This window comes from Lipophrys pholis, assembly GCF_963383615.2.
Source record: "Lipophrys pholis genome assembly, chromosome: 1".
In the NCBI taxonomy this organism is placed as follows: domain Eukaryota; kingdom Metazoa; phylum Chordata; class Actinopteri; order Blenniiformes; family Blenniidae; genus Lipophrys; species Lipophrys pholis.
This window is the reverse complement of record NC_137635.1, coordinates 22,417,128-22,441,965: the sequence shown is the minus strand read 5'-3', so window position 1 is coordinate 22,441,965 and position 24,838 is coordinate 22,417,128. Positions and strand designations below refer to the sequence as shown.

Sequence of the window (24,838 nt, the reverse complement as noted above, 5' to 3'; positions counted from 1 at the left end):
ATTGTGTGTTTTTTGTAGAGGCTGCAGTGCGTTTGTGTAGAGGCTGCAGTGTGTATGTGTAGAGGCTGCAGTGTGTTTGTGTAGAGGCTGCAGTGTGTATGTGTAGAGGCTGCAGTGTGTTTGTGTAGTGTGTGTTTGTGTAGAGGCTGCAGTGTGTGTTTGTGTAGTGTGTGTTTGTGTAGAGGCTGCAGTGTGTTTGTGTAGTGTGTGTTTGTGTAGAGGCTGCAGTGTGTGTTTGTGTAGAGGCTGCAGTGCGTTTGTGTAGAGGCTGCAGTGCGTTTGTGTAGAGGCTGCAGTGTGTGTGTGTAGAGGCTGCAGTGTGTTTGTGTAGTGTGTGTTTGTGTAGAGGCTGCAGTGTGTGGGTGTAGAGGCTGCAGTGTGTGTGTAGAGGCTGCTGTGTGTTTTTTTTGTAGAGGCTGCAGTGCGTTTGTGTAGAGGCTGTGTAGAGGCTGCAGTGTGTGTGTGTGTGTAGAGGCTGCAGTGTGTGTGTGTGTAGAGGCTGCATTGTGTGTGTGTGTAGAGGCTGCAGTGTGTGTGTGTGTAGAGGCTGCAGTGTGTGTGTGTAGAGGCTGCAGTGTGTGTACGTGTAGAGGCTGCAGTGTGTGTTTTTTGTAGAGGCTGCAGTGCGTTTGTGTAGAGGCTGCATTGTGTGTGTGTAGAGGTTGCAGTATGTTTTTTGTAGAGGCTGCAGTGCGTTTGTGTAGAGGCTGCAGTGCGTTTGTGTAGAGGCTGCAGTGTGTGTGTGTAGAGGCTACAGTGCGTGTGTGTCGAGGCTGCAGTGTTTGTGTTGAGGCTGCAGTGTGTGTGTGTAGAGGCTGCAGTGTGTGTGTAGAGGCTGCAGTGTGTGTGTGTGTGTGTAGAGGCTGCAGTGTGTGGGTGTAGAGGCTGCAGTGTGTGTACGTGTAGAGGCTGCAGTGCATTTGTGTAGAGGCTGTGTAGAGGCTGCAGTGTGTGTGGAGAGGCTGCAGTGCGTTTGTGTGTCGAGGCTGCAGTGTGTGTGTGTGTAGAGGCTGCAGTGTGTGTGTGTGTAGAGGCTGCAGTGTGTGTGTAGAAGCTGCAGTGCATTTGTGTAGAGGCTGCAGTGTGTGTGTAGAAGCTGCAGTGCATTTGTGTAGAGGCTGCAGTGTGTGTACGTGTAGAGGTGTGTGTTTCTTTCCATGGAGCCAAATAGCTGGGATCAACAGCTCTTTCTCATGTGATGTCTTCGTGTCTCAGCCGGTGAGATGAGTGTCTCAATGTGCAGCAGTTCATTCTACAACAGTCGTAACAATGGAGTTGGGGTCATGGAGGGAAGCATTGACTGAGTCCCTCCTGCACACACACAGCTCCCTCCTGCACACACAGCTCCCTCCTGAACACACAGCTCCCTCCTGCACACACAGCTCTCTCCTGCACACACAGCTCTCTCCTGCACACACACAGCTCCCTCCTGCACACACAGCTCCCTCCTGCACACACACGGCTCCCTCCTGCACACACAGCTCCCTCCTGAACACACTGCTCCCTCCTGCACACACACACACACACTGCTCCCTCCTGCACACACAGCTCTCTCCTGCACACACACACACACACACTGCTCCCTCCTGAACACACTGCTCCCTCCTGAACACACACAGCTCCCTCCTGAACACACTGCTCCCTCCTGAACACACACAGCTCCCTCCTGCACACACACACACACACACACACACTGCTCCCTCCTGCACACACAGCTCCCTCCTGCACACACACAGCTCTCTCCTGCACACACAGCTCCCTCCTGCACACACACAGCTCCCTCCTGAACACACAGCTCCCTCCTGAACACACAGCTCCCTCCTACACACAGCTCCCTCCTGCACACACAGCTCTCTCCTGCACACACAGCTCTCTCCTGCACACACACAGCTCCCTCCTACACACAGCTCCCTCCTGCACACACACAGCTCCCTCCTACACACAGCTCTCTCCTGCACACACAGCTCTCTCCTGCACACACAGCTCTCTCCTGCACACACACAGCTCCCTCCTGAACACACAGCTCCCTCCTACACACAGCTCCCTCCTGCACACACAGCTCTCTCCTGCACACACAGCTCCCTCCTGCACACACACAGCTCCTGGAAAGTCTTGAACGGGCACAGCGGTGAATCAGCGCTCTGTCATGCACCGTACTTTCCACTTGCACGTCATTTACTGACTGACGTACCTGTTTAACTTGTAGGTGTGCCTCAGTGTCATCTGGATAATTCAGAAACAGGCTGGTTTTATATAATGCTTTATTACCTTTAACATCTTTATTCTAATATCTGGCTGCCACCAATATTGGAATATGAAAATGAGTCAGAAAAGAGCAGCTAATGGCTCATTTGAAGTCATCTGATTAAAATTTGACTCCTAGGATTCTTTCAGTATGGGAATGATTGTCTTTCTAAATGGACCCTATCAGAACCTTCTGAAAGATGTTTTCATTGTCATGATTTGCATCCATGTTAACACTGTTGAGTCTGAGAATTAAGAGGGCATGTTTAGGATCAGCTGCAAATGGATCACTCCTCCAGAGTCCCTGGTGAAGACCCATTCATTCACTCACCCCGGGGCTTTTTTCTAATCCATGATGTTGGCTCACAGGGGCAAAAGGACAGAAATGTTTCTCTGTCCAAATGTGTATGGACCTGCATGTAGACTGGAGCGCCTGGAAGTGTTTCCGTGGTGGAGTTGGGTGATGTAACTCATGTTAGTGAGAGTGAAATCCCAGCTGAATGAGTTAGTGACACATGGAGGTGCAGGAAGCTGGGAGCTCCTTCCTCCTACACTTTGGGTTCCCCATTGTCTGATCCGGCATTGGCATTAACCTGAAGTGCTCACCTTTGATAGTGCAGCTGGGGATTAATATCATGACAGAGTGATGAACAGGCCCAGATTAACACTGAGGCTGACCAGCTGCAGCCTAAGAGCCCCACATGTGTGGGGGGGCCCTCTGATTGGTCTGTGTTGGAAATATATGTATATTAAAATGAAGAATTGGATAAGCTGCTATTTTCCGAAAAGTAAAAAAAATTTAATATATATATATATATATACACATATATATAATAATAATCCGATTGGTCAGATGTGGGTCTCCTCCTCTATCCAATCACCACGCCAATGCTCACGCTCCTATAAGATCTCCGTTCAGGAGCAGCTGATCTCCAGAGGAAACATCCAGGTGATTTACAGCAGTGGGTCCCAACCAGGGCCAGCTTTGTTTTTAAGGTAGGAGTGTCAAACATAAAGCCTGTGGACCAGAACTGGTCCTAAAGAGACTCCGATCTGGCCAAACCACTGAGGAAATGGTCAAAATGTCAAAGAAAATAATGATTTATTTATTTATTTTTTAACATACACAGAAACAATGAACAGAATTATAGCTAAATTCATCTTCTGGGGCGAAAAACTGGCAAACCAGACCATCAAATACCCCGAGATGGAGTGTAAACCCAGGAGTTTATCTTCTGAAACACTGAGATGGAGTGTAAACCAGTTTCCCCTCTAAAACACTGAGACGGAGTGTAAACCAGTTTCCCCTCTAAAACACTGAGACGGAGTGTAAACCAGTTTCCCCTCTAAAACACTGAGACGGAGTGTAAACCCAGGAGTTTATCTTCTGAAACACCGAGATGGAGTGTAAACCAGTTTCTCCTCTGAAACACTGAGACAGAGTGTAAACCCAGGAGTTTATCTTCTGAAACACTGAGACGGAGTGTAAACCCAGGAGTTTATCCTCTGAAACACTGAGACACAGTGTAAACCAGTTTCCCCTCTAAAACACTGAGACACAGTGTAAACCAGTTTCCCCTCTAAAACACTGAGACACAGTGTAAACCAGTTTCTCCTCTGAAACACTGAGACACAGTGTAAACCAGTTTCCCCTCTAAAACACTGAGATGGAGTGTAAACCAGTTTCTCCTCTGAAACATTGAGAGGGAGTGTAAACCAGTTTCTCCTCTAAAACACTGAGATGGAGTGTAAACCAGTTTCTCCTCTGAAACACTGAGAGGGAGTGTAAACCAGTTTCTCCTCTGAAACACTGAGAGGGAGTGTAAACCAGTTTCTCCTCTGAAACACTGAGTAGGAGTGTAAACCAGTTTCTCCTCTGAAACACTGAGATGGAGTGGAAACCAGTTTCTCCTCTAAAACACTGAGATGGAGTGGAAACCAGTTTCTCCTCTAAAACACTGAGATGGAGTGTAAACAAGTTTATCCTCTGAAACACTGAGAGGGAGTGTAAACCAGTTTCTCCTCTGAAACACTGAGACAGTGTAAACCAGTTTCTCCTCTGAAACACTGAGACGGAGTGTAAACCAGTTTCTCCTCTAAAACACTGAGAGGGAGTGTAAACCAGTTTCTCCTCTGAAACACTGAGACGGAGTGTAAACCAGTTTCTCCTCTGAAACACTGCGAGGGAGTGTAAACCAGTTTCTCCTCTGAAACACTGCGAGGGAGTGTAAACCAGTTTGTCCTCTGAAACACTGCGAGGGAGTGTAAACCAGTTTCTCCTCTGAAACACTGAGAGGGACTGTAAACCAGTATATCCTCTGAAACACTGAGAGGGAGTGTAAACCAGTTTCTCCTCTGAAACACTGAGTAGGAGTGTAAACCAGTTTCTCCTCTGAAACACTGAGAGGGAGTGTAAACCAGTTTCTCCTCTGAAACACTGAGATGGAGTGTAAACCAGTTTCCCCTCAAACACTGAGACACAGTGTAAACCAGTTTCTCCTCTGAACACTGAGACACAGTGTAAACCAGTTTCTCCTCTGAAACACTGAGACGGAGTGTAAACCAGTTTATCCTCTGAAACACTGAGAGGGAGTGTAAACCAGTTTCTCCTCTGAAACACTGAGACGGAGTGTAAACCAGTTTCTCCTCTGAAACACTGAGAGGGAGTGTAAACCAGTTTCTCCTCTGAAACACTGAGACACAGTGTAAACCAGTTTATCCTCTAAAACACTGAGAGGGAGTGTAAACCAGTTTCTCCTCTGAAACACTGAGATGGAGTGTAAACCAGTTTCTCCTCTGAAACACTGAGATGAAGTGTAAACCAGTTTGTCCTCTGAAACACTGAGATGGAGTGTAAACCAGTTTCTCCTCTGAAACACTGAGATGAAGTGTAAACCAGTTTCTCCTCTGAAACACTGAGAGGGAGTGTAAACCAGTTTCTCCTCTGAAACACTGAGAGGGAGTGTAAACCAGTTTATCCTCTGAAACAGAAGAACAGCTTAAGAGGAAGAAGACGTCAGTCTGTTTCCACATGCTACCTGTAACCACTGCCAGTGGGGGGCGCTCATTCTCAAAACATGGACCTTTGAAAATGAAACTGAGATCCACTATGGACCCAATCAGGTCTCTGGTGGCCGTCAGAGTGAAGCTGTCAGAAAACAGACTTTAGCGTCCTCATCAGAGACTCTGGGCCAGGAAAACCATGACGAACCAGGAGAGGTACAGTGTGTTTGCTGCGCTGCTGTTCTGTGGCACTGCTGCCTTTATGATCCGGATATTTTCTGCTACGTCACTATTTGTTTGTGGAATTTGTTTTTGCTCATCTTGTTGATTTGCTTTATAAAAACCAGGCTGGTCTGTGCTGCTGCTGCAGATGTTGTGTCTTGGTTTAGATGAAACCTGGTTGAGTACCTTTTGTAGGTTTTTTTTCTCATAATTGAAAGCTGCTAAATTAGATGAGGAAATTTGATAATCAGTAGTGGCATAGAAGAACATAGATAATGTAGATATAATCAGATAAATAGATAGATAGATATGTGTGTTATAGTTTCTTTATCACTACAACCTTGTTAGTAAAAAATTTAACTATATCAAACATTTAAGACGACAAAATGAACATAATTCAGCACATATATACGTAAATATTTTTAGGGATGTCCGGATCCGATCGGTAGATCTCGATATTGGTGATTTGTGAGTGATCGGGAATCAGCAAATCCAGCCGATCACCCCGCCGATCTAAAAAAAAAACAAAAAAGGTCAGCTGCCGTAAAGCGAGCCCCGTGTGCAACCTGCCGTAAACTGAGGTGAGCAGCCTGAAGCCACTGAGAGGATCAACCAGCAGTCTGGAGGGAGTTTAAGGTTGATAACCAAACCAGTCCAGCCTCCAGTTGTACTATTTGCTTCACCACAGTCCCGAGAGGTGGAGCACCAGAGCTTCACCACAGTCCTGAGAGGTGGAGCACAGTCCTGAGAGGTGGAGCACCAGAGCTTCACCACAGTCCTGAGAGGTGGAGCACAGTCCTGAGAGGTGGAGCACCAGAGCTTCACCACAGTCCCGAGAGGTGGAGCACCAGAGCTTCACCACAGTCCCGAGAGATGGAGCACCAGAGCTTCTTTTAACACAACTAATCTGATAAGACATCTAAAAAGTAAACATGCGGCGGAGTACGCTCAGCAAAGACCATCATCCGTGGACAAAAGATGACGTAATGGCCCCCCTCCTCCCCCCACCGCGGTCCGCTACGTCACCTAATAACCACAACAATCAGGGACTAGAAGCTCTGGTCGAGCTGCAGAAGCTAGAAGCAGGCGGAGCAGGGCCATAGACCTATAAAACTAGAGTGATATATAGTGGTTTATGTGCAGGAGTCTACTTCTAAATTTCTATGTGGTCTGTCTTCTTCTGCTTTTTTATTGTTTGGTGAGTCACAGCGCCCCTACAGGCAACTGGGAATTGGGTTCTTCTGATTGGTTTTACTGAATACTGTTTATGTTGTAGTTTTTTATACTTTATATGTTAGTCAAACTGATTCACTGGGTTTCATTTTGAAAAGAAAATTAATTTGCCACAAAATCCAGGTGAAGTAGTTTAAGTTAAGATAAATAAGAGAAACAAGACTGCAGAGTGTAACTGGGTTTTTGTTGTTCTGACTGAATAAAGTTTAAATAAGTTCTTAAGTCGTTCTGAGAAGAATTTTGATTCAATAAGTGAGTTTTATAATCACTTATAATTTTTTTCTAGCTAAACAAAGCTTCTGCTAATAGTGCTTTTAGCTTCAGACGTCTTAGTTGCTCCAAAAATACACTGAGTATCTCTCCAATAGTAATGTGAGTATCGGATCGGGAAAGTATCGGTATCGGCCGATACTCAATTCTGAAAAATCGGATCCGTATCAGGGGTAAAAAGTGTGATCGGGACATCCCTAATTATTTTTTTTTAACCCCATCTTGTATTCAGTGTTACAAAAATACAAGTATACCTGTATAGTATACTTATGCTGTATTGTGTGTGTATGTTTGTGTAAATGGACCCCAAAATGCAATGAAAGCGTTCCCTTCTCTCTTGAAGACGATGTGGTGTAAACGGGGCCTGGCGCTCTTGGCTGATCCTGAGCAGAACAAGTCTTCTTTAACTGCACTGTGGTTCCCCTTCAGAGAATCAGAAGAACAGTGAGTGAGGAGTGGGTCTGACTGTGGAACCAGCCGGGAACGGGACACACTGTTTGCTTACCGAGTCTTTCATCATGTAACCGAAACAAAAAAGATTAATTGTGTTGGATTCATAAAAGAAACCCCCGAGCACACACGTGAAGGGCTCCTTGCATGCAGAAAGGTCATTACTGGCTGTTCTCCTGCTGAAAGTGGCCTGTGGCTGCTTCTTTTATGTGACTTGAGCTGCAGCACGCCCTGCCAGAGGTTACTTCAGTTCATTCCAGAGGCCCAGCCTTCTTCTGGGCATTATTACTGTAGTCTGCCTGTTTCCTGTGTGACTGACGGTTAACTCTGTCACTGTGTTCTCCAGTCCTGTGGATCAGGTCCAGCCTGAGAGATCAGATTCCATGAAGACAGCAGCAGCCCTCTGGTCATTACTGAATGGATCCTATGGGATCAGGATGTAAAGACAGACCTGTTTACATGGGGACAGTCCACTGATCAGACTTCACATTATTCTGTCCCTGTAAACACAGTTGTTGTTTTGTTGAGTCTGAGATCATTTCTCCCTCCCCCTTCCTCACTTTCTTCTATTATCAGGACTAGACAGCAGTCAGTTAAAAATAACCCTGCAGAGCCCCCACCCACACCCCCACCCCCACCCCTCCACTGCTGACTCAGGAATGATGATGTGTTGAACAGGGGCAGTTGTTGCTTTACACCCTGCAGCGACACTGCTGCTGAAACGCAGCCTGGACTTCCGAGCTTCAGAAATACGGTTTTCAAACATGTATTTCTGAAAACAAATAAGCCGTAAAGTTAAAACGCTGCTACATAGGTGACGGCTTTGAGTGATGCGTTCAAGTGCTCGTTCACGTGTAGGACGCCTGCCTTCCGACATGTTAATGAGCTGCGAGGCTCATACAGTAGAGACATTGCATGCTTTCTCTGCATTATTGATTTGAAGGATCGGATTTAAAAGTATCTCTATAAGAGGTGTAAAGACATTGTAGTGCCCCGATGTCGGAACGGGATAACGCCGCTTCGTAGCTGACAGCTTTGAGTGATGCATTCAGGTGCATCATGTAAGTCCGCCCTCCGACATGTTAATGAGCTGCGGGGCTCAGACGGTGGAGACGGGGGGGGGGTCATGTGTGAAAAGAAGACCATTCTTTTTGAGAAACACAGCCATATGATACTATACTAAATATATATGGACATATACTAGATATATGAAACATATATCAAATAGAAATATGTAAAATATTATTGTACAGGATTTATTTTCTCCCCAAAATTCTGAACTCTCATCCGTGGACGAGTCGTCCCCTGAGGGTGCTGTCCGTGGACGAGTCCTACAATCCGCGACCGCTATCAGATTGTGTTTGATGTTTGTGGAGTCATGGTGGCAGCTGCTGCCGTGACCTGCAGCCTGCACGGAACAACGGCCTGACCGTGTCGGATGTTTGGGGCGATTGTAGCTGCCGCTGCCGCCGCCGCCGCCGCCGCCGCCGCCGCCGCATCCTGGAGCCTGTTTGTTTGGTTTACACTCAGTGTGTTTTGTTGGAAAACGAAAGACCACAGCAGTAGATGCTAACGTAAAATGCTAGTAGATGCTAACAACTCCTGTTGCAACATCAGCCTCCAGGTGGTGTCCCCCCGCCTCCTCATACAGTCTGCGGACATGAATATTTAAGACAACGATGTAGTTAGTATGCCAGGCCATGGGAAGGCGCTGTTGCTTGTTTTTGTAATAATAATGGTTTGGATTCACATTGCTCTTTTTTCAAGTCAACTCACATCATGGTCCAGACCACAGCAGTTACACAGGTGGTGGTAAGCCACCGCTGCCCCTCCAACCACCACCAACATTTAGACACCATTCATATAAGGTAATGTGGGTAAAGTGCTTTGCTTTACAATAACTTGGATAGATAGTTGGATTCGAACCGCCAACCCTTCGGCTGTTGGACAACCACTGAGCCACTGGCGTAATAACGATAACATTGTAAAAAAGTCACCTGTTTTCATTGTGGTGTAAATGGGGTATCATGCTCCATCTTGGCTTGACAGTAGGAATACTGCGAACGCTCATGCTCACCACGGCTTCAGTAAAGAGTCGTTCTGCACATGCTCAGTAGATGAACAAACAGAACAAAGTTTCCTCCGTGGTGTCATGACTCCCAGTTCATATTCTCCTGGAACTTGGTACTTTTATTTTGACAGTCACCATAATAACAATCCGACTTGGTGGTCTGTCCACAGAATGTCCGTGTTCTCCCAGTGTTCATGTTTAGAACTCAGTGTGCGTGCGTGCGTGCGTGCGTGCGTGCGTGCTTGCGCTTTCAGTACTAAAACTAACAAAAGCACCAACTCGTGGCCCAACATGAAAATGACATCGTGTTCAGCATTTCCATGTTTGTGGAAATGGACATCGTTTGTAAATGCATAATTATGTCAAAGTAAAATGCCAAAACGATGTTTCTTCCTTTGAAAGGTTTGAACCGCTGTCTTCTAATCAGGGCTTCAGCAGTGCTACAGCCTCTCACTGAAGCAGAAAGACGGAGACACGCTGAGCTGTGTTCTTCTGTTGTTCCCACCGCCTCTCCACAGATCATCTGAAGCTCTCTCATCTCTGTGTCTCACCAGTTCACGGCCATTCTGCCTCAACTCTCAACACAATCTACTTAGTGGTGGATGTGTTTCCATGACAACAGCTGCCTGCACATTTTAATGATGCTTGGATGAAGTGACTGAACCAGCTCACTATACATTAAAGTTCCTCCAGCAGAATCCACACTGGAAAACCCAAAATAATTCCAACTCATCACACTCAGACAAACACGTATTTCCAGCACTAACTTTTCACGGAACATCCTCGCTTTGTTGGCGTCTCAGCGTCACGGAGTCTCCTGAAGATTCCCAAGGCTTCGTGTCACAAGATCCCGTTTGTTCACTCCATCTTGCAAGATCTCATTTTGCACCAGAACGGTATATCAGACTATTCTTGTGGCTGGAAGACTCTTTGGATTCTTTGGGGGCTGAATTGGTCAAATATTGTTGCTGGTTGGACTGGAGCTGCTGCCACGCCATCTTTGATATCCCAGAAACCCTTGCAGCAGGTTTCCCAGGATGTGGTCGGTCAGGAATCATAAACAGTTTGATGGATATGAATTCGGGTTTGTTTATGAACATATCAAGTTTGGTGTGATGGATTTTGGCAGCTGTGTTTAAAATGAGTGGTGATGGTCTTGTTTTGGTGTGTTGCTTTATTCTCTGTGCAGAAGTGACACTTTGATAAGAAAGAGATGGTGGAGTAACTTTATATACAAGGGGTACAGATACTAGGTCATAGGAAATAATAATATATCATGATAAAATAATTAATAAAAATAAATGAAATCATGAAATGATACACATTTTCTATTTGGGTCAAGAACATTTAATTTCATAAATAATACAATGAAATGTTTATAAATATATTTATATTAGATATATTCAGAACGAGCCATTTCCAAGTCATTAAGATCTATTTCCTAGTCAAGAGCATTAGTTATGAGCAAACAAGTGGGGGGGGGCATATTCTATAGGAGGGTCCATATTCAGCACTACTCCTGTGCAGTGTGGTTGGATTCCTCACCTCCCCTCTGAATAATGTCTCTCCTGCCTAAAAAAGGTAATTGTGTTCCTGCTGATCACAACACTGTAAATCAGCAGGTGAATCCAGTAAAGATCTCCTGTGAGCTCTTTGTGAGTATAAAAGTTTCCCACAAAAACACTTCAGATGTATGACAGTGAAAACACTTTCTAACCTGAAGCTGAACACATGAAGGTCTCAGATCTTTATGTTGCAATGAGTCTTCATATTGTCCTGTGCAAAGTTCTGAAAACCTTTTTTTGTTCTGGAGTACATTTCATCACCACTGTGTCACCACCAGAGTCCAGAGCTGATGAATCTCCATTAATACTGCTCATGTTGACGTGTTGAGCCCTTCTCTCAAAGCTGCAGGGATGTGAACAAGCTGAAAAGAAAGTACTATCAGTTGAGTATTTCTCAGCATTTCCTTTAAATGAGACACAGCAGCTGGGAGTACAGCGCCCTCTACGGGCCATTGTCCTGGTCTCCAATGTGGCTGTGAAAAGCTGATGTCAGGTGTTTTTTCCTCCCCTTTCTTTTTTAATGGAAGGCAGTTATTCACAGACAGGGCCAGTAAATGTCTACTATAGCCTCAGGAAGGCTAAATGGCTGCTGTATATTTCACTGAGGTCACATCTTAATGTCCTCCCTACTGATGAGATGAAGGAGGCAGGGACGTGAAAAAGAACTGCAGCTGGAGACAAAAAGACGAGGTGAGGAAGAAGAGAGAGAGGAATGCGAGAGGCAGAGCAGAGATGCCGACTGAAACGTATAAATTAGACTTCGCCTACATCTTAATGGCTGTGCTTCACTCTCCCCTGTGTGTGTGTGTGTGTGTGTGTGTGTGTGTGTGTGGGTGTGGGTGTGGGTGTGGGTGTGGGTGTGGGTGGGTCACAATGAGGTCACCAATTAGCCAGTCCAGTAGTAATGGTCCAGCCAGCAGCAGAGAGGACGTTACACACACACTTTTTAACAGTGTGTCTGTGGTCTCTGTTCCCCCCCACACACACACAGCCTGACATGTCATTAGCTGGTGTCGGTGTGTGTGCAGTCATGCGGCAGCAGCAGCCAGGTCTGCTAATACCTCCGCCTGCCATGTGACTGTCTGTCTGCCTGCCGCTGACTTTGAAATGGAAATCCAGCAGAAGAGCCAGGAAAGCTCCTGAAGACAAGGAGATGGATGAAGAAGAAAAGTCTGAGATTTGCAATCAGCCTCAGATGGAAGGAATATAAAGGAGAGGAATAGAAGAGTGGCTAAAATCCAGAGTGTTGGTTATGATAGTCACCTGAGTCTCAGGTTTGCTCAGTCAGATGAGAGGAAACTGTTTTTAAAGCTTCATATTTCATGTTGACTGACCAGAGAGGAAGTTTGATTTTTAGCAAACATGAACAAAGTTATAAAATATCTGGCTTCCTTAAAGTATCTCAGGCTACATCCACATGAGCCAAAACCATCTTTTTTCTCCTTGAGGTTCTCAAAAACTGTTCCGTCCACACGTCACTATGAACACGGCTCAACACCAGGCTTCAGGCCATGGAGTACACATGCCAGGCCTTTAGGGGCGCTGTGACTCACCAAACACACCAAAAATGCAGAAGAAGAGACGGAGCACATAGACATTTAGAAGTAGACTCCCAGACTATAGACCACATGTGTCGAACTCCAGGCCTTGAGGGCCGCAGCCCTGCACGTTTTGCATGTCTCCCAGCTTCAACACAGCTGATTGCAATGAGCAGCTCGTTATCTGGCTTTGTGCTGAATGTGATGATGAACCATCAGGACATTCAGGGGAGGGAGACATTGAAAACGTGCAGGGCTGCGGCCCACGAGGATCTGAGTTTGACACCCCTGCTCTAGACTTTCACTATAACTCTAGTTCCATCTAAAAGTTCCATCAAAGCTCAACCTGCACTCGGGGGGAGGGGGGGGGGGGGGGCCCTCACCCAGCATCATGTCAAACTGAAGGCTTCAGTTTGTGGTGAACTTTATTAAAGATCCACGTTTCTCTTATTGTGAGCAACATTAAGATGCTTTAGGTGGAACAAGTTCGACTTTAGTGGGTTGTCACAGTTTCTCAAAAAACCTGATTAAAAACAGAGAAGGACAACAAAACATCCAAAGAAGATTCATAATCATGACTGACGACATGAACAAGAGCCTGAATGAGTTTCAAGGACGAGACAAACGTTTCACTCAGATCTTCTGAAGTCTGTTGTGTCTTTAGGACTCAACTTTAACGAGATGTTCAGTCTGATGTTTAATGTGCTGCTGTTTCCTGTGCTCATCTGACTCCACTGTCTCTGTCTCTGTCTCTGTCTCTGTCTCTCTGTGTCTGTCCTTGTCTCTGTCTGTGTCTGTGTGTCTCTCTGTGTATCTGTGTCTGTCCTTGTCTCTGTCTGTCTCTGTGTGTCTGTCTCTGTGTGTCTGTGTCTGTGTCTGTGTCTGTGTGTAGGTGCGCTGGATGATGTACTGGATTGTATTTGCCCTCTACACTGTCGTGGAGACCATCACTGACCTAACTCTAGCATGGTGAGACACACACACACACACACACACACACACACACACACACACACACACACACACACACACACACACACACACACACACACACACACACACACACACACACACACACACCAGATCAGCTGGTTGCTGCTGAGATGTTAAACCATCCAAAACCTCTGAAAGTGTAAAAACTCACACTACCATCACAATACATTAACGTGTGTGTGTGTGTGTGTGTGTGTGTGTGTGTGTGTGTAGGTTTCCTCTGTACTACGAGCTGAAGATCGCCTTTGTCATCTGGCTGCTGTCCCCCTACACCAGAGGAGCGAGTCTGATTTACCGGAAGTGTCTTCACCCCCTGCTGTCCTCCAGAGAGAGGGTACCACGCCTGCCTCTGCTCACGGGGATTACTTCTTGCTGAGAGTATTCTGCTCTTGCTGCTGATGAAACTGTCCACTACAGAAGTGTTATTGTCTGCCTGCAGGAAATAGATGAGTACATTGTGCAGGCCAAAGAGCGGAGCTATGAGACCATGGTCAACTTCGGGAAGCAGGGACTGAGCATCGCCGCCACGGCCGCCGTCACTGCAGCGGTCAAGGTAAAGCCCTTCATGCTTCCTGTGTCGGCAGCCTGGTCACGACTCCTGCAGGGAGATCTGAACACCTTCTGGAGAGGAGGAGAACGCCACGAACAGTAGTGGAGATATGTTAGCGATGGTTATGTTAGGGATGGTTATGTTATGTTAGGGATGGTTATGTTATGTTTGGGATGGTTATATTATGTTAGGGATGGTTATGTTATGTTAGGGATGGTTATGTTAGGGATGGTTATGTTATGTTTGGGATGGTTATATTATGTTAGGGATGGTTATGTTATGTTAGGGATGGTTATGTTAGGGATGGTTATGTTATGTTAGGGATGGTTATGTTATGTTAGGGATGGTTATGTTAGGGATGGTTATGTTATGTTAGGGATGGTTATGTTATGTTAGGGATGGTTATGTTAGGGATGGTTATGTTATGTTAGGGATGGTTATGTTAGGGAACGATCGGGAGAGAACCCACAAGTGTTGAATGGACACAATGGCCTTAAGACTCCTACTCCTACTGCTGCTCCTGCTCCTCCTCCTCCTACTGCTCCTGCTCCTCCTCCTCCTACTGCTGCTGCTCCTCCTCCTACTGCTGCTGCATCTCTTGCTCCTCCTCCTGCTGCTCCTGCTCCTCCTCTTCCTCCTCCTGCTACTGCTCCTCTTCCTCCTCCTGCTGCTGCTTCTCCTCCTCTTCCTGCTGCTTCTCCTGCTGCTCCTCCTCCTGCTGCTCCACTCCCTTCTCCTCCTGGTGGTGCGCCTCCTCCTCTTCCTGCTCCTCCTCCTCCTTCTCCTGGTGGTGCTCCTCCTCTTCCTGCTTCTCCTCCTGCTCCACTCCCTTCTCCTGGTGGTGCTCCTCCTCCTCTTCCTGCTCCTCCTCCTCCTTCCCCTGGTGGTGCTCCTCCTCTTCCTGCTTCTCCTCCTGCTCCACTCCCTTCTCCTGGTGGTGCTCCTCCTCCTCTTCCTGCTTCTCCTCCTGCTCCACTCCCTTCTCCTCCTGGTGGTGCTCCTCCTCCTCTTCCTGCTTCTCCTCCTGCTCCACTCCCATCTCCTCCTGGTGGTGCTCCTCCTCCTCTTCCTGTTTCTCCTCCTGCTCCACTCCCTTCTCCTCCTGGTGGTGCTTCTCCTCCTCTTCCTGCTTCTCCTCCTGCTCCACTCCCTTCTCCTCCTGGTGGTGCTCCTCCTCCTCCTCTTCCTGCTTCTCCTCCTGCTCCACTCCCTTCTCCTCCTGGTGGGGCTCCTCCTCCTCTTCCTGCTTCTCCTCCTGCGCCACTCCCTTCTCCTCCTGGTGGTGCTCCTCCTCCTCTTCCTGCTCCTCCTCCCTCCTCCTGGTGGTGCTCCTCCTCCTCTTCCTGCTTCTCCTCCTGCTCCACTCCCTTCTCCTCCTGGTGGTGCGCCTCCTGCTCCTCCTCCTCCTGGTGGTGCGCCTCCTCCTCTTCCTGCTCCTCCTCCTCCTGGTGGTGCTCCTCCTCCTCTTCCTGCTTCTCCTCCTGCTCCACTCCCTTCTCCTCCTGGTGGTGCTCCTCTCCTCTTCCTGCTTCTCCTCCTGGTCCTCCAGTAGTTTTATGGACGAATGAATGATCCTGGATATTTCCAACAGCTGCTGTCTTTTACCATTTAAAATAGGACGACAATGATTGATCCGTCACTTGTTTTATTTTATTAGCTTTTTTTATATATTCATTTGAATGTTGATCCCATTGTCTTTACTGAGCTTTATTCTTTGTCCCATAAAGTTTACTGAAGCTGCTTCAACTGAAATTCACACCCTTTTTTTCCTAGTTTTGCATTAAACCCAGGCTGAAGTTGTCCCTGCTCAGAGGCTGCAGCGCCCTCTGCTGGTGGAGGCACAGAATGTCCTGTTGGAGAGAAGCGACGCAGTGTGTGATGTTTGGTTCTCAGGCTGAATCAGACCTGGAGCTGAAGGTCTGCCTGAGCTGTGTGTCTGCAGCGGCAGGCCGTCTCTGACTCCAATCCAAGCCAGGCTTTTGTTAGCATTGTGTGAATACCTGAGCGTATCACATAATCCCTGCTGATCTCCCGTCAGGCCTCAGTGCGCCGGGTAATCCCAGGCAGCGGGAATCCACTGTGGGGTTATTAGATCCACCGGTTCAAACCTCACTGCAAAGCTCCATGGGCACCAGTGGAAGAGATCTGTTCCTGTTAGAGCCTGTGGTTTGATTCTCCTCAGAAAACACTCAAACTCTGGTGTCGGTCACCTCCAACCCCTCTGAAGTAATCACTCTCATTATCCTGGACCTGCAGTTCCCCAGGATGCTGCAAAGTCAGTTTACCATGCAGGTATTGTCCCAGCAGTATCGGGAGCAGTGTGGTCAGGGTTTGATTTGCCATGAATGGAAAACTTTTGATGTAAGTGTCTCTGGATCATGTTGCTTTTATTCTCTAGTTCATCATCATTTTAACCAGCCACGGCTGTTTGCTGTTTCTTCTATCACATGTGCCTCTGCAGTGTTACAGAAGTTTCTTCTGACTTCCGTCTGTCCTTACAGCTCTGCAGGGATGCGTGTGTGTCAGCGATCATAGCAGTATTTATTGTTGGCTTTAAGATGTCAGAACAATATCCAGTGTGAAGGTGTGAGTGTTTAGTTCAAAACTCCGCTTGTGTGTCGACCACCTTGTGGATCAAATCCAGGTTTCTTTGCTTTTTCTCTTCTGAAATCTCGTGTCTGTTGCCACATGACACCCGACTTCCTGCTCCAGCTGGATGTGGAATCATGTCGTCATGTCCCAACGCGTGATGGGATTGAGCCACAGACTGAACAGGAAGTTCTTGGTGCCTCGTTCTGATCACTTTATTCACTGTTTGTGTCAACGGGACAATCTGACCTCAGTCTGGAACTATTGAGTCACTTTTATTTGTTAAGATGAAAAGCTGCTGACCTGAATCCTCCCTCTGGATGTCTGACACCGCCACTCCAAACTGTTTGAATCACTTTGATTGTTCAAATGGAAAATTCTTAAAAGAGAAAACATCGATAGGAAAAGTTGGTATAAAATGATGCAAAACAGCAAAGGGAGTGGAAATGAGAGAAACAGCCTCCCGACTGTAGGAGCTAAGGGAGAGCTAACGGAGAGCTGAGGGCGAGCTAACGGAGAGCTAACGGAGAGCTGAGGGCGAGCTAACGGAGAGCTAACGGAGAGCTGAGGGAGAGCTAACGGAGAGCTAACGGAGAGCTGAGGGAGAGCTAACGGAGAGCTAACGGAGAGCTGAGGGAGAGCTAACGGAGAGCTGAGGGAGAGCTAAGGGAGAGCTAACGGATAGCTGAGGGAGAGCTAAGGGAGAGCTGAGGGCGAGCTGAGGGAGAGCTGAGGGAGAGCTAACGAAGAGCTGAGGGAGAGCTGAGGGCGAGCTGAGGGAGAGCTAAGGGAGAGCTAACGGAGAGCTGAGGGAGAGCTAACAGAGAGCTAACGGAGAGCTGAGGGAGAGCTAACGGAGAGCTGAGGGAGAGCTGAGGGAGAGCTAACGGAGAGCTGAGGGAGAGCTAACGGAGAGCTGAGGGAGAGCTGAGGGAGAGCTAACGGAGAGCTGAGGGAGAGCTAAGGGCGAGCTGAGGGAGAGCTAACGGAGAGCTGAGGGAGAGCTAACGGAGAGCTGAGGGAGAGCTAAGGGAGAGCTGAGGGCGAGCTGAGGGAGAGCTAACGGAGAGCTGAGGGAGAGCTATTGGTGAGCTGAGGGAGAGCTAATGGAGAGCTAACAGAGAGCTAAGGGAGCGCTTCATCACTAATATGATGACGTGCTGCAGTGGAGGCTGTACTTCAGTCGGGATTACTCCACCTGATATTCAGTAAATAAGAATGGGGCTGGTGTAAACCAGGCTGCTCTCTCAGAAGAGGGAGTCACCTGCTGTTTGTTGGTGTGTGCAGGGTGATACCTTCTGGGTTGAACCCTGAGGAGCACAGTACCCTGCTCGCTGCTGCTGCTGGTGGTGGTGTCATGAGCAGAGAGCCGGCTCTGAACTCGGGGTCTTCCTCCTTTACTTGGATTAGAGGGGAAAGGAGCTCAGCCTGACCTCGGACAGTGGTGTGAGTGAGGTTGGCCCTTTCTGGAAACCTGCTGGTTGTGGGGGTGAAACAGGCTCTGCTCATGACGATGATGAAGCTGATAATGATGAAGATGTGTTGTCGAGCTGCCTCCTGCTTCCAGTTAACCCTCTGTGTGCCTCTTCTCTCCTATCTGCACTGACCCTCCTCCTCCTCCTCCTCCTCCTCCTCCTCTTCCTCTGCAGGGTGTGTGTGCGGAGGCAGGCTGCTCTGGGAGGTAAAATCCAGTCAGCATGGACCGACTGCCCCTCATCCTCTGGCTCTGCTGCCCCGCCCTCTCATGTCACCCCGTCTGCTCTTTTAGAAACACTTGAGATGAGAATCTGTTTCAAGCACTTTAACTCCTCATTCACTCCAGACATGGACAACTGGGACCGTTTCTGTGGCCACTTGACCAAAGTCAACACATTTGACCTGTAGACTGTCCGACCACCTCACCGACAGGCTGGAGGTTTGCTGACCGCAGCGTCCAGACCTGTGGATGTGCTGTGGTGAGGATGAAGTCCGTGCCCCCCCCCCCCCACAATGGTCTGAGTTGCTCATCCCTGAGTTACATTTCCATTTCTGTCCCTGATGTTTGGAGGAGTTTTTTTATTTTTTTTTACACTTTCATACTTCATTTTAAAATGAGTATTTTTTCCCACACGTTTCGTGGTTCAGTTGCTTGTTGCCCTTGTTGCTGCCGGTGTTGCTCATTTTGTGAGTATTTCTTGTCCATTTGTGGTTAATATTCACCTTAATCACCATTTCTCCTCTGAGTCGTTGTAAGTGGATCCATCTTTACCTTTCTGCTCTCTGTGATGACTTTTTTTTTTTTTTTGCTTTTAGAGAAATTAACATGTGAGATGAACAAAACTTTGATAGTTATCGAGATCGTCTTCACAAAAAGACGGCTGTATTAGTTGGGCAGTGAAAAGGTCACTCAGGTTGCAGCTTTCTGCCTGTTTGAGCAGACGCCAGTCCGCTTCCCCAAATAGTTTGACTTTAGAATGAACACGCTGTGGAGCTGTGCTCCTGTGTGAGGACATGACGCCCTGGACTGTGGCCTCGTGGACATGGCAGGGGAAATAAATCAACACACACACACACACACACACACACACACACACACACACACACACACACACCAACCTGCTTTTAGAGAGGTACCTATTTTAAGAAGCAAAAATCACAGATCTTTTCTGTCCATGAAAAACTGCCCATTTATGCAAAATGACATTATTTCCTGCAGTTATTACATTTAATTAAGGAGTTTTAATGTCATTTCAATAATGTAATGATTGTGATTAATCCATCGGCAAACGATTATTATATTCATTCAAATATTTTACATCATCATTGATTACCGCTAGTATTTTTAAATCTGGCAAAAAATCAGGTAAAATGTATTAAAACAGCAAAAGCAGCACAACTTCCTGGAGTGAAACGTGTCTCAGAGGACATTCTGTTAACTCTACAAACTAAATCAGTTTTCATCCCCTGGAGGATTAATAATAGTGTTTTAGCAGAGCACAAAGCTTGTGTGGTGCTGCAGGAGATCGGACCCTAACTCAAGGTGTTTTGATTCTATGTGACGTATTTCTTCGTTCAGCCCCAATAAAAGGGGTGTAGGTGGGCGTTCCCTTCCTCTGCTAATCATGCGGTGTTGTGTTTCTCAGGGTCAAGGCGCCATCACGGAGAAGCTGCGGAGCCTGAGCATGCACGACCTGACCCAGATTAACCAGGAGGACGAGCGGGGCAACCCACTCTACCCCTACAGCTCCCACTCTGCCAACCCGGCCATGAGGAGGACGCAGAGCAGCGACGCCGGGGACAGAGACGGTACGACGCCTCGCACACAGGACTTGTGTTCCAGTCGAGTGGCCGCTCACCCAAAGAAAGTAGTTCCTTCATGGGGATTCATAAAGTATCATTAGTTTGTTAGAGAGAGTTTGTGGGTCCCACTGTGGGTCCCACTGTGGGTCCCACTGTGGGTCCCACTGTGGGTCCCACTGTGAGTCCCACTGTGGGTCCCACTGTGGGTCCCACTGTGGGTCCCACTGTGGGTCCCACTGTGGGTCCCACTGTGAGTCCCACTGTGAGTCCCACTGTGAGTTTCTGAACCTTCTCCACGGTACCATGAAGTGTTCCCCTCCACTACAACTTGTCTGGTACTTCTAAAGAACCAACCTGCTGATCGTGACGATACTTTATTTAGCCTCACATCAACTGATGAGCTCCAACATGTACTGCTCCTTCTCTTTGCCCCACCCAATGGAGAGAGGATGGGGCAAGGGTCATACAGTAGGAACAGGACACTCAGGAGGACTCTGATTGGACAGACGGTTGGGTCTGAGAATAGAGTGATTAAAGTTTGTGGAGCAGAAAGCGACTGAGCAGAGGAATCATCTGCTGACCTCCACGCTGTGTTGCAGAGTACCTGTACGATCAGGAGGAGAGGACGGACGAGGACATGGAGCCCACCTTCTCTGAGGACGAGGCCGTCACCCAGCGAGGACTGAGGCGTTCGCAGAGCGTCAAGATCACTCGAGCCAGAGTGCGCAAAGACGTAAGATCAGTAAACGTGTTCTATTCAAAATCTCCAATTTCAAAAATCAAAGTTACTCCTGGACAATGACTCCATTTTTAATTTTAATGGATTTAAAGTACAACAACATAGAAGTGGAACGTCCTGTTGGAACCAGAGCTGGAGGCTCCAGATAGGATGGAGGGGCATGTGTGTGTGGGTGGGGGAGTGGAGGGTGGATGAAGGAGTGGTGGAGGGAAGGTACATGGAGGGTGGATGTTAACTTGGTATATCCACAGCTGTTATTTGGTCCAGATAAGAACCTTTAATCAAACATCGTCACCTGGTGGTGTGATGACGGTTGTTCATCAGTACAGCCAGGAGAGGGCAGTGCAGTTCAGCTCTATTGGAATACAGCAGATGAGGGCAGCAGTCTTTGTCCTGATATCAAAGGATTCCACTGTCCTGCTAATAACCTGGTAATAACCTCATAAAGTAGTGATCATAACCTGATTACAAGCTGCTAAGAACATGATGATAAAGTGGTAAGGACATGATGATAAAGTGGTAGGAACATGATAAAGTGGTAAGGACATGATGATAAAGTGGTAGGAACATGATAAAGTGGTAGGAACATGATGATAAAGTGGTAAGAACATGATGATAAAGTGGTAGGAACATGATGATAAAGTGGTAAGGACATGATGATAAAGTGGTAGGAACATGATAGTGGTAAGGACATGATTATAAAGTGATAAGAACATGATGATAAAGTGGTAAGGACATGATGATAAAGTGGTAAGGACATGATGATAAAGTGGTAAGGACATGATACAGTGGAAAGGACATGATAATACAGTGGTAACGACATGATAATACAGTGGTAAGGACATGATAAAGTGGTAAGGACATGATAATAAAGTGGTAGGAACATGATAAAGTGCTAAGAAAATGATAAAGTGGTAGGAACATGATAGTGGTAAGGACATGATGATAAAGTGGTAGGAACATGATAGTGGTAAGGACATGATGATAAAGTGGTAGGAACATGATAAAGTGGTAAGGACATGATGATAAAGTGGTAGGAACATGATAAAGTGGTAAGGATATGATGATAAAGTGGTAGGAACATGATAGTGGTAAGGACATGATGATAAAGTGGTAAGGACATGATGATAAAGTGGTAAGGACATGATAAAGTGGTAAGGACATGATGATAAAGTGGTAGGAACATGATAAAGTGGTAAGGACATGATGATAAAGTGGTAGGAACATGATAAAGTGGTAAGGACATGATGATAAAGTGGTAGGAACATGATGATAAAGTGGTAGGAACATGATAAAGTGGTAAGGACATGATAAAGTGGTAAGGACATGATGATAAAGTGGTAAGGACATGATAAAGTGGTAAGGACATGATGGTAAAGTGGTAGGAACATGATAAAGTGGTAAGGACATGATGATAAAGTGGTAGGAACATGATAAAGTGGTAAGGACATGATGATAAAGTGGTAGGAACATGATAAAGTGGTAAGGACATGATGATAAAGTGGTAGGAACATGATAAAGTGGTAAGGACATGATGATAAAGTGGTAGGAACATGATAAAGTGGTAAGGACATGATGATAAAGTGGTAGGAACATGATAAAGTGGTAAGGACATGATGATAAAGTGGTAGGAACATGATAAAGTGGTAAGGACATGATGATAAAGTGGTAGGAACATGATAAAGTGGTATTAACTTGTCTGTGCTCACTGATCTACAGGTTCGATATGGATCTCTGAAGATTAAAGGCAAGAAGAGACCTACACTGAGCTCCGTCAACTATGGGATATGAAGACACACACACACACACACACACACACACACACACACACACACACACACACACACACACACACCTTGTATCAGTGTGGGTCTTGTGTCGTTTTTCTTTTAATTCGTTCAGATTGAAACTTGTTCAATAATCGTTGAGACATTTTGATGGATCATGTTCTTTTAATTTGACTGGTTCTACGGAGGAGTGAGACGTCCTCTGTGAGGAGTGTAAAGTGGCCCCACAGACTTCCCATCACACACCAGGACCAGGACCAGGACCAGGACCAGGACCAGGACCTGGTTCGCTATCAGAGCTTGTTTCCTGCTCTGACGTGATGAAATGGTGAAGGAAGAGCAGGACAAAGACGATAGTGAACCTTTTTACTATGAAGGACCCCTTTCCTCCTCCGAGGAGCGTCTTCGTGTTTCCAGGACAGAAAATCCTCTTTTTGCTTTTTATACGTTGGGAACGCGCCGGCAGGCGTACGGAGAACCCTCCCGGGACGCAAACCTGTCCGTCTGTTGAATGTGGACCACAAGGGGGCAGCAGACCAGCTGATCACCATGGAGCTTGTGTGTGTGTGTGTGTGTGTGTGTGTGTGTGTGTGTGTGTGTGTGTGTGTGTGTGTGTGTGTGTGTGTGTGTGTGTGTGTGTGTGTGTGTGTGTGTGTGTGTGTGTGTGTGTGTGTGTGTGTGTGTGTGTGTGTGTGTGTGTGTGTGAGAAGCCTTCAGCAGGTTTTACAAAACAAAGCATTTCTCTTAAGAAATCTGAGGCGACTTGCTGAAGGCTCCAGTGGTTTGTCGCCTAACCTACCAATCACACACTAACATGAGTTAAACAGCTCAGAAGGCTGGAACGTCTCCAGGACAGGACAGAGGTGAAAGGACGACCGCGGGACGCTGAAGCTTTTAAATTCCCTCATGACACTTCCTTCAGTCCAGTGTTGTTTAGGTGGAGTTAAACGTCTGTTGGTGTTCAAGCTGCTGAGTGTAAAAGCTCAGCGCCTCCACTGTGAGGAGACGATACCCAGCTGGACACTTCCACACAGCTCCACCAACACCACCCTGGAGGGTCAGTCCACAGCCACGCTGCCGCCGCCGCCGCTGCTTTCTTCTTCTTGTGTTTCTATCTGGGGACAAACTGACTTGATGAAAATGTTCAACAGGAAACTTGAAAAAAGACCTAAAGCTTCTAGAAAAGAATAAAACTGCTCAAAGGCTTTAACAGGTGAGGGTGGCTCAGCAGTGCCGCCCTGTGGTGTGAACAGGGAAATGTAATCCACTAATTGTTTGGGTGGAGGCGGCGAGTGCAGTCTGCACACCTTCTTTATGTCGTCCAAAGAGCTTTTGTTGTACTGTAACTGTTGAATTGCACCTTGTTATCCAAACTGCTGCAGCCTCGTGTTGTCTTTACACACACACACACACACACACACACACACACACACACACACACACACACACACACACACGAGACATTAGAGACTAAACCACGGGAAGAGACGTCTCAGATTTCAATAAAACTTTACACACATGTTCCTTTAGATGAACAGTACCACAGAGTGACAGCAACCTCAATGACCGCAACCTGGGTGACAGCAACCTCAATGACAGCAACCTGGGTGACAGAAACCTCAATGACAGCAACCTGGGTGACAGCAACCTCAATGACAGCAACCTGGGTGACAGAAACCTCAATGACCGCAATCTGGGTGGCAGCAACCTCAATGACAGCAACCTGGGTGACAGAAACCTCAATGACCGCAATCTGGGTGGCAGCAACCTGGGTGACAGCAACCTGAGTGGCAGCAACCTGGGTGACAGCAACCTCAATGACAGCAACCTGGGTGACAGCAACCTCAATGACCGCAACCTGGGTGACAGCAACCTCAATGACAGCAACCTGGGTGACAGAAACCTCAATGACAGCAACCTGGGTGACAGCAACCTCAATGACAGCAACCTGGGTGACAGAAACCTCAATGACCGCAATCTGGGTGGCAGCAACCTGGGTGACAGCAACCTGAGTGGCAGCAACCTGGGTGACAGCAACCTCAAGGACTGCAACCTGGGTGACAGCAACCTGAGTGGCTGCAATCTGAATGGCAGCAACCTCAATGACCGCAACCTGGGTGGCAGCAACCTCAATGACCGCAACCTGGGTGACAGAAACCTGAGTGGCTGCAATCTGAATGGCAGCAACCTGGGTGACAGCAACCTGAGTGGCAGCAACCTGGGTGGCAGCAACCTGGGTGGCAACAACCTGGGTGGCAGCAACCTGGGTGGCAGCAACCTGAGTGACAGCAACCTGGGTGGCAGC

At 47.3% G+C, this 24,838-nt stretch overlaps 1 protein-coding gene across 2 annotated transcripts in view; it reads left to right on the top strand.

Moving 5' to 3' along the window:
• Positions 1 to 23,903, top strand: part of reep3b (receptor accessory protein 3b) — a 42,019-nt gene extending 18,116 nt beyond the window's left edge. Inside the window, exons 3-9 of one of the 2 annotated variants that reach the window (XM_080468770.1) lie at positions 13,489 to 13,565; positions 13,803 to 13,923; positions 14,029 to 14,142; positions 19,851 to 20,013; positions 20,607 to 20,740; positions 22,466 to 22,493; positions 23,306 to 23,903. In XM_080468770.1, coding sequence (XP_080324896.1) covers positions 13,489 to 13,565; positions 13,803 to 13,923; positions 14,029 to 14,142; positions 19,851 to 20,013; positions 20,607 to 20,740; positions 22,466 to 22,493; positions 23,306 to 23,346 — 678 coding nt within the window. In that variant the 3' untranslated portion in view covers positions 23,347 to 23,903. Of the gene's footprint in view, positions 1 to 13,488; positions 13,566 to 13,802; positions 13,924 to 14,028; positions 14,143 to 19,850; positions 20,014 to 20,606; positions 20,741 to 22,465; positions 22,682 to 23,305 lie in introns of those variants that run through there. The other variant, XM_080468769.1, reaches the window with a different exon arrangement.
• The last annotated feature ends 935 nt before the right edge of the window (positions 23,904 to 24,838 follow it).